The sequence below is a fragment of the Vigna unguiculata genome, chromosome 4, assembly GCF_037176805.1.
Source record: "Vigna unguiculata cultivar grain cowpea cultivar isolate G323 ecotype 2 chromosome 4, ASM3717680v1, whole genome shotgun sequence".
Lineage (NCBI taxonomy): Eukaryota > Viridiplantae > Streptophyta > Magnoliopsida > Fabales > Fabaceae > Vigna > Vigna unguiculata.
The window spans coordinates 44,336,258-44,347,146 of NC_140795.1; the positions used below are offsets into that span (position 1 = coordinate 44,336,258).

General features: G+C 29.0%; 1 protein-coding gene across 1 annotated transcript; it reads right to left on the reverse strand.

Annotated features, from left to right (window-relative positions):
• Positions 1-275: 275 nt before the first annotated feature.
• On the reverse strand, positions 276-4,102 carry LOC114180873 (receptor-like protein EIX2). Its single transcript, XM_085672194.1, has one exon. It carries the CDS (start codon positions 4,067-4,069, stop codon positions 296-298), a length of 3,774 nt encoding a protein of 1,257 aa, XP_085528320.1. The 5' UTR covers positions 4,070-4,102; the 3' UTR covers positions 276-295.
• Between the last annotated feature and the right edge of the window lie 6,787 nt (positions 4,103-10,889).

Genomic DNA, 10,889 nt, shown 5'->3' on the forward strand with positions numbered 1-10,889 from the left:
CAACAAGAGTTCTACATGGTTCAAATTAAGTTCACACTGTCTAGATTTTCTAACAACAGATTGCAATTTGTTAAATTAGCTAGAATTTATCCATAATAAGTTGAACATGTAGATTCTTTAGCTTTGAAATCCAGTAGTAATTTAAATAAATAACACTCTCATATTTGAAAATAAATCAAACAAAACAGAAATTACCTGAAAATTTGATCAACTATGCAATACAGAGTAGTTCAAATTAACTTCCATGTTTTATAATAACTTTATTTTTCACCACATTAGATATATTGTACTCACATTAGAAAAAATATTGAAGTTTGAACCACACATGATCAAGGAAATGAAAATAGGCATAACGCCATGATCTACAAATGACCAGAGGACCAACTACTATCCAAAATCCCACCATATATCCAAATGTCATACCCACATAAAATAAGTTTAATCCATGCCTATCACTCCCTTTGCCATTCTGAATATAGCTTTTGTCATTGGAGCTGCAACTGATGGGTAGTGGTGGGCCACAAAGATTGTTGCCAATAAAGTTGGACGCATCAAAGGTTTGCAACTGAGTTCCTGTTGGAATTTTTCCATTCAAACCATTATAAGACAAGTCTAGCATGCTTAGAAAGCTCAAATTTGAAATAGTTGGAGGGATTTCACCAGAAAGTTCATTCCTTGAAAAATCAATGGACAACAATGATCCCATATTACCAATGTTTTGTGGAACGTGACCACTAAGTTGGTTGTGGGACAAGTTCAAAAACATCAAACCATTTAAATCTGTGACTTCTCTGGGTATTTCTCCTACTAATTTGTTATTTGACAAATCAATGCTTGTTACCAACCCGAGAAAGTTTTTGTATTCATCTCCTCTTCCTTTCAACCAAAGACGAACACTGATTACAATATAATCTGAATATAGAAATGTATAGTTTATAGCAGAAAAATAGATAAGAGCAGTTGTACTTTTGTTCATTTGGGTCATGGTCTTCAAACTATTAAAACAAGTAGGTATGTTTCCAGTCAGATTATTTTGTGCAAGGTCTAACACTTGAAGAAGACTCATATCACATATTTCATTAGGAATATGACCCGAAAATCTATTTGATCGAAGGATAAGAACCTTCATATGTAAAAAACTTTCTCCAACCCAAGTTGGAATTGTTCCTGAAAAATTATTTTCTCCAAGATCCAACAAAATCAATTTATTGGTCTTTTTCAAAATTGTAGGAAATGTTCCCGAGAGCAAGTTTTTACGGATGCTTAATGATTCTAGCTCTATTAAGGAACTCATGGATTGGGGAATGTTTCCAACAAAATTATTATTTTGTAAATTTACATACAATAGATATGGCCAGATGTCCCAACAATCTGGTATCTCCCCTGATAAGTTATTCGATGCAAGATTGAGAAATTCTAATTTCATTGGCTTCTCTTTACCTTTACATAAAAAATCATCCATGGATTTGGAGAATGAATTGCTTGCAAGGTCTAACACTTGAAGAAGACTCATATCACATATTTCATTAGGAATATGACCCGAAAATCTATTTGATCGAAGGATAAGAACCTTCATATCTAAAAAACTTTCTCCAACCCAAGTTGGAATTGTTCCTGAAAAATTATTTTCTCCAAGATCCAACAAAATCAATTTATTGGTCTTTTTCAAAATTGTAGGAAATGTTCCCGAGAGCAAGTTTTTACGGATGCTTAATGATTCTAGCTCTATTAAGGAACTCATGGATTGGGGGATGTTTCCAACAAAATTATTATTTTGTAAATTTACATACAATAGATATGGCCAGATGTCCCAACAATCTGGTATCTCCCCTGATAAGTTATTCGATGCAAGCTTGAGAAATTCTAATTTCATTGGCTTCTCTTTACCTTTACATAAAAAATCATCCATGGATTTGGAGAATGAATTGCTTGAAAGGTCCAAAAATCCCACATCATTTGAAAGTGAAGGAAATTTGCCACTTAACTTATTTGCACTTAGATCAACAGTAATTATAGATACTGGATTCTTTAAAGTAGTCTGAAGCTCACCATGGATATGATTATGAGAGAGATTTAGAAAAGAAGCTTGAGATAATGTTTTCCAAAACGAATAGGGAATAGAATCTAAAATTCTCGTGTTAGACATCGCTAAATAATCAAGTTTGTCTTGTGATTGAATCCATGAAGGAAAGTTGGGACCTAATTGCCAAGAGCTCATATCCAAATAACTAAGTTGAAAAGTAGGATGCCAGTTGGGACCCACTTTTAAAGTCAAATTGTTTCTTGTTGCAAAAAGGTCAGTCAAACTCGTAAGATTCGTGAGATGATCTTCTGTGACAACTCCTTCAAAACGATTATAACCAATATCAAGACTTGATAATTTAGAGAGTGATCTAAGACTTTCAAATGGATTTCCACCAAGTTGATTTGACGACAAAATAAGTACTCTCAATGATGAAAGTTCTCCAAGTGATTTTGTATGTTTTCCATCACCTTTGTTGCCACAATAATCTAGTGTTACATTGCCTGAAAGTTGATTGTGTGATAAATCAAGTCGAACTAGAGAAGTCAACTTTCCTAAAGAAGTTGGAATTGAACCTTCAAGTTTATTGTGTGATAGATCAAGTATGACCAAAGAAGTCACCTTTCCTAAAGAAGTTGGAATTGGACCTTCAAGTTTATTGTATGACAGATCAAGTGTAACTAGAGAAGTCATATTTCCTAAGGCATCAGAAATATTTTCTTGTAAGTTGTTCCTTGATAGGTGCAAGAACTTGAGATGAGGAAAACTACTATAAAACCAATGAGGTATAGAAGATGAAAATGAAGTTTCCTTCAAATCAAGATTTTCAAGAAGTGTGAGGTTTCGAAGACCATCAGGAATTGGACCTTCAAAGTAGTTAAAAGTTGAAACAAGAGAAACAAGTTTCTTTAGTCCAAACACCCACTTTAGAACAAATGAAATTTTTGAATTATAAGAAATGTCAGAAAGATCAAGAGTGAGGAGAGACGAGGAGTTAAGAAATGATGGTTGATTGGAGTAAGGAAGTGTGCATCCTGACAAATGTAGGTGCAACAAAGAAGAAAGAGGTTGGAGGGTGTGAAGCAAGTGAAATGATTGGGATAGGTTTGCACCTCCTAAATCAAGATATTCAAGCTTAGTAAGACTTGACAACCAGTCAACATTTCCAATAAACAAACTTTTGTCAATAGAATCACCACTTCGAAGATCCAGGTAGAGCAAGTTGGAGAGATTTCCAATTTGAGAGGGAAGTGTTCCATTGGCAGCACCGCTTAGGTCTAGATACGCCAAATTGGAAAGATTTCCAATCTGAAGAGGAATGTTGCCCATGAATCCAGAATTAGAGAGGTCCAAGTGAATTAAGGTGGTGATTGTTCCAACAAAAGAAGGAATTGGCATACTTCTTTCAAATGACCAAGTGTTGCTCAAGTCAAGATAACGAAGTTTGGACAGACTTGATAGCCAATCAACATTTTCATGACTTCCAAAATAAAGATAACTGAGATCAAGATAGAGCAAATTGGAGAGATTTCCAATCTGAGAAGGAATATTCCCCATGAATCCAGCATCAGAAAGATTGAGGTGAGTTAAAGAAGTCATTGTTGCAATGAAGGAAGGAATTGGAGTACCTGGAAAATGATTGCCGCTAAGATCCAAGTAATTCAACTGCTTCAAATCAACCAAACAAGGATTTATCTCTCCACCAAAGGCCCGTCTCCTATACTCTTTTAATGCCTCTTCATAAATATCTACATCCAATTGATAAGGAATGCTCTTATAAAAAGAGAAAGAAGGACGTGGAGTGGTGAGGTGAAGCTCTGCAACATGAGATGTAATGTTGTTGCACACAACTCCATCCCACTCGCAGCAATTGGGATTGACAGAGGCATTCCAAGAAGAAAGCCTATTTGAAGGATCTGTGAGATGATGCTTCAACTTCAACAGTGTCTCTCTCTCACTTCCAATGCACACCGTCTCTCTGCACACACCAAAACTTGACATCAAAAGCGAATTAACAAACACAACAATAAAAAAGGAGGAAGTCATTTTTAAACGAGCTATTGTAAAGAAGCAACTGTTTTTTCATTAGAAAGAAGTGGTTATGGGTTATGCTTACATACTAAATACCCTATTTATAGAGAGAGCTGCATCGCCTTTTCATACTTGCGCTATCTGTCTATCAATTTTAATTTCTATGCTAATTTTATAAAATCAAATTCACCTCTCAATATCACTTTCATATTTTATCAGCGTTCCTCCTCTTCATCCCCAGCCAAAAAGTTTAAATAGTACTAAAGAAATAAACGATAATCAGATATTTAAATAAATGGTTAACTTTTATTTAACCAAAAATTATTTTTACAATTAAATAACTCTTTAAATCACTTTTAATGTTCTACTTTTTTTGCTTTATTTCTTCTGACTGAAAGCCAATAATTACTTTTTAAAATTAGTATTCAAATCCATTTTAAAAACGCTCGTCATAAATAGTGAAGTTCTCACTAAATATCTTAACCTATTTATCTGACTGTCTCTATTGTTGGCTGCACCTTCTTTTTCTCTTTGTTTTCTAATCAAGTTCGGAGATGTATAATAATCCAACTTATTGTTTGACATAGTCTTAGCCTTTTCACTCTCATACTCACTAATTCATATATTATGGTAGGAAAGAACAATAAATATACAAGTCATCAAAATATCTAACTTAAAAAGATTTTTTCTTCTTATATTGCTCGACAAAATTATTATTTTTTCTATTTTAAGTGGAATGTTACAGTTTTTTCTTTCACATAATATTAATTAATTATTAGGGAGACGTAAAAGAGTGTAAAATACTTGTATAAATTATACATTTATGGGTTAGTGTGGTTTTTCTTTTTTTAAAAGTTTGGACATATTTTTCACACAAAATAAAATAGAACGATCGAAAAAGTGTTGAATTTTTTGAAAAATATTATCCGTCTCTCATCCTTATACTTCATAATCCTCACTTTTAAAACTTTAATTTATTAAGAAAAAATTGATAGAATATTTAATACAATTTTCTACATGAAAGGAGAAGATCTTTCAAGTTTTGTTTGAGTTGTGTAAAAAAAGATTTTTTGTGTAATGTTAAAAGATAATAAAAAATTGATAGAATATTTAATACAATTTTGTACATGAAAGGAGAAGATCTCTCCAGTTTTGTTTGAGTTGTGTAAAAAAAGATTTTTTGTGTAATGTTAAAAGATAATAATACTTGAGATTGACACTGTCATTTTGTCGTGCACTACAATGTGTCATAAAAAATTTTGACATATAGCAACAAAAACTTTTACAAGAAAAATATTAAAATTAATGGAGATTTAATTGAAATACTTTTTAAAAATTATGACAAAATTGAAAGTTTTTTTAAAAATAGCACCAACTTAAAACTTCCGACCAAAGTAAAGACAAAACAAATAATTAAACATTTATATTTATAATAAAATTTGTTATCATTGCGAATTTTACAAAATTTGACCTCTAATTTTACAAGTTGGTTCCCATTGGATTAAGATTTTAATGATTAGTTTGTAGATTTAGATAACGAAAGGATTTATGTCTCATGCAATTGTAAAAACATAATTAAGTAAATTACACTTGAAAATTTTATAGGAGTAAAAGAGAAAGAATCTAATCAAACTTATATTTTGTATTAAATTTGTCATGAACAATAATTAAAAGTAAAAAAAGAAGAAGAATTATTTGAGTAATTAAATCCCAAAGAAAGAGACCTAAGTTAGTAAGTTTGCCTTAAGATTAGCTAAGATTCTTGATAGTTTTAGATCCCTTTATTTAGTTAATTAGAGTTCTTGTGTAACTTTCTTTAAGTACTTAGATAAATAAACTTTGCCTTTATTTGGGCTCAAACATATTTTTATTAACCATTATTCAGTTATACGCTATCTATTTAACAATTTAAATTTTATACACTAAAATGTTAAAATCAAATGTACTTTTCAAAATGAGTAACATCTTTATCTTTTGTATATTCTTTTTAAAAGTATCTATTTAAAGGACGAGAAGCAACGTAAACGTAATTTAGGTGCTAAAAAAGTATGAAAGGATTGTTTGAATTGTAAGTCTACACAAAATGTTGGCATTCAAAAGTCTTTGTCTTTTTGTCATTTGGTTTTCAATATTCTTCTTCCACTCCTTTTCTTGTTTTTCATTCTTTTCATTTTCGTAGGTATTATGCGGTTTATTTCAATTAGGACATTTTCATTTGGTTTTCATTTGTTTATCGTATTTAAACAGACACCAAAAGTTATATTTAATTAAAGTAATGTTTTATTAACTCTTTTCTACACTTTATATGTGTTTTTAGTTTACATGGATTTCTTATTCCTCGTCCATATTATAAGTTAGAAAATTAAGCACACTAAAGAAAGAAAAAAAATAGAAGTATTCCAACCCATTTTATGAGTTATGAAATTAGGACATCGTGACAAGGAAATTCTGAAAATGAAATCAAAAGACTTTTAAAGTCCTATCCATTATATGGGTTACAAAATTACACACCACACATAAATCATAAAATCAAACCTATTTTAAAGATCCACTTATTTATTTTCGTCATGTAATCTATTATATGAAAATGTACAAAGAAATAAACGAGAATCATATATTTTTTTAAATACATAATGTTTAATGTTTTTCTAAATTTGGTGAAAGTATAAAATGTCTTTAAATGTAATTTTTTCAACTTTTTTACATTTGTTCCTATTTCTATTATTCCATTCGGCACTTTCACTTGCTATACGTCCCGGTCTCGTGCGAACTGCAGTCTTCAGCTCCTTTCAAATGGTTTTGGGGCGTTCAAATAATTTGGGGTTTATCTCCGGAAGACACTTTCATATTTAAAGGCGGTATTATAGTTCAAATAGTTTTCTTCTCAGCTTCCTAACTTTCTTTGCAGTGAATCATGTCAGATCGAAATAAATAAATAAAAGCAAAGTAGTGGAAAGACTTAGGTAAAGTCGGTCTTTCACAGTAATCCATGGGTTAGAAAATTAATCACACTAATTGAATAAATTATTATAGCGCAGACACTTTAAGTTGTTAATTAATCTTTGTTGTTCTGTCCTTTCTATGGGTTAGAAAATTTGGTCAAGAAAGGGGAAAAAATTAAATTTGGTACGAACACTTTAAGCTGCTGATTTCTCTAGTACTGTATATTTTATATATGGATTAGAAAATTAGAGATAGAAACATAGAAAGAAGCGTAAAATATTTGTTTAAACTGTAGATTTATGGTCTGTCGTAATTTTTCAATGTTTGATTTTATTGTGTGTTGTTGGTAGGGATTGAATTTGACACGTTCCCTATTTTCATCAATTACCACTATACAAAATATAAGGTAATGTTTGAATCCGGATTAAGTTCTTATTTTATGATTTAATTAAATTTTAATTATTTTATAAATTTAATTATTGTTTATTAATTTTTTATTAACAAAATATTTAATTAAGTATTCAATTTTCTTTTATCTTATTCAAGGCTTTTGTTTTTTGCTTTGTAGTTAATACGGTGATCATCTATGAAGCATCGGTATTTCAATTTAGAATTTAGATTACGTATATGTATTTGACAAGTGTTCGTATTTAATACTTTTCAATATTTTAAGTTATTTTACTAATACTTATCAATCAAACATATTATTTATAAAGGAACAATAATTTTATGATGAAAATAATTTATAATTTTTTATGTTGACAATTTTAATACCTATGATTTTAATTTGGATGTATGTGATCACAATAACATATATATTTATCATTTTTTAAAATATTATTATACAATTCTCAATATGCATATCTCACGTATCGTATTCTAATATTTTGTAAATAAATATATCGGTATGTCAGATACATGTCGTATCTGATACACGTATCACATCTATGCATAATAGGTGATCATTAGCGATAGAGATGTCAAAATGGGTTTCAACCCGTGAGCCAACCCGGCTCACCACGGGTTCAAGTCGGTTTGGGTTGAGAAAAATTCAACTTTTTCAAAAGTGGGTTGAACTCAACCCGACTCACTTAATCCACGGATTAAACGGGTTCGAGCCGAGTTGAAGATGGGTTGACCCACTTAACCCACCACCATTTTTTTACAATTTTTTTTAATTTTTTTTTAATTTTTTTAATTTTTTTAATAATTATTTACTACTCCTATTATATTTGTTCACAATTTCATATTTTTAAATGCTAGAATGTTGCTTAATTATATTTGAATAGTTTGAATGTTTAATTAATTTGATTATCAAGTTATATATATGTTGATACTTTAATCTTTAACTATAATCTTTATAGTAAATTACTCAAGTAACCGTCTTATAAACGATTTTTTTCTAAATTAGCATGAAAAAAATGTATAGTTTTTTTATTTATATTTTGTTGAATAGCATGACAGAAAATTTGTAATATTAACCATGCTTTCTTAGACTAATGGATACTTTCTTGGAAATAATTCTTCATATATTGGTGGTGAGTATAATCAAAACATTGGTTCTTGATTTTACTATGATTGTCATCCTATGGGTTACTTAAAAATTTATTTAAATATTTGAATACTAAAAAATAATAATTTTTTTAGGTGGGTTGGTGAGCCAATCCACTTAACCCACCAACCCGTGGTGGGTTGAGCCGGGTTCCAAAATTTCCGGCTAACCAGAAAGTGAGCCGGGTTGGGTTCACTCATTTTCAATCCGGCTCGTGGTGAGCCAACCCGTGTGAACCGAGTTGACTCACTTTGACATGTCTAATTAGCGAGATCACTAGTTCTCTTTACGCTCCTTTCCATTTTAAAAGTGAGTTAACCACAAGTTAAAAAATATCGAAGGAATATTAAACAAATAAAAATAAAATAAAACAGAAGTATTCCATTAAACCATATATTAATAAAGATTCAATTGAGAATGCCTAGATATATAAAATTTATATAATTCTGAATTTATCATTCTCACTGTCATATATTTTGAAAAAAAAAGAAGCTAAATTATTACTGAAGGTTGTTAATATTAACAAATTAAATTATTAGTGAAAGATTTTTACTGATAAAAATAAATCTGCAGGGTAAATATAAATTTATCAATTAATTTTATTGATGAATTTTAAAATTTAAATTATTGAAAAATATTTTTTCCGATAATAAACCTGTTGGTAGAATTTGTATCATCGAAAGATATTTTGATCAGTAACATATCCCACAGTCAATTGCATGTTTTATTATCCTTAATATCCATGTTTATTTTTGTGACATTTGTCCCGTATGATAATTTTTTGGTCATTTTGAAATAGAAATTTTATCCATTTCGATTTCTTTCTTTTCTTTCTTACAACTATTTGTTGAGAGACAAATGATGGAATTGACATGCTGGAGCAAGAATTTCAAAAAGAGTTATTTGGCCTCTGTTCTAATGCATTTTCTCTGCCACAAAGTTGACCAAAAACCAGAGAAGAATCGTATTTCTTTTTAGAAGCCTACAGATAAGTGTTTATTTGACGTTGTTTAGATTTTTCCTTTCCTTATTTTCATGCTAATTTGATTATTTATAGAGACATATGAATACGTGTGAAAGAAATAAATTCTGATCATACATATGTAGTTGAAATTATATTTAATCAAAACAAATTTTAGATTTTATTCTTTTAATACTTTTCAACTTTGGCTTTCCTCGCAGAAAGCTTGTGAAAGTAAACAACAAAAGCTCTACATTTTTAACTTAATTTTACTTTCTATCTTATGCACTCTCAATACAATTAATTTTAAAGTATAACTTCTATATATTATTCAAAAAGAAATAGTTTACAACAAATTTGTTTTCTAGACTACAGTAACAGACTTTACAAACTTTTCCAAGCTTGATCCCAACATTTTATAGACCTAGAAAGAAAAATAATATTTGAAGACTTTGGTATGAATATTTTGAAATACAAATATATATATATATATATATATATATATATATATATATATATATATATTTATTTATATATATATATATATATATATATATATATATTATAATGATATAGTTTGTTACATATGCATATTTCCCTTCTCATAAATACACACAAGAAAAATTATATGTGAAAAGGGGTTCAATCACTCTTAACAAAATTTAAATTGTGTTTTTTTTTAATGTTTGGATAAATTAGAAACTTGAAATAAATAAATAAAAACAAAGTAGTGGAAAGACTTAATTAAATTTGGTCTTTGGTCTTTCATAATAATCGGACTATTATGTGCTTGTAACACTTAAAATTTTAAGTTGTTGATTATGGATTAGAAAATTGTTTCACTCATGACACAAGAAAATATAAAAAATAAACTAGTCCAAAAAATTTAAATTGTCGATTATGATAAACAATTTTGTAACAAAATGTTTAAAAATATTGGCGAAGTCAAATAAGTAAATTATTTGTTGTGGATTTTGAAATGTAAACATTTGATTTCTAAAGTCTTTGTCAGAAAAAAAAAATTAATGAAGAATATTTATTTGTATTATTAAATTATATTATGCTCACAAAAATCATCAGAAATTAATACAATAGAATTAATCATGAATATGCCATAACCAACACTATAAAAAATATATAACATCCAATTTTAAAAACAAAAAACAATTATTATAATGATTAATTTAGATACCAATTTATAAATTTAAAATTATTGATATTTAAAATAATTTTTAGGCTTAAATATATATTTGGTCCTGTTTTCGTTGTTTTTATTCAATCTAATCCTCATTTTCGTTTTGCGTTCAATTAAGTTTTCATTTTTCTCAAATTTTGATCAATTGAATCTTTTTGACTAACGTGTTTAAATAATTAACGTT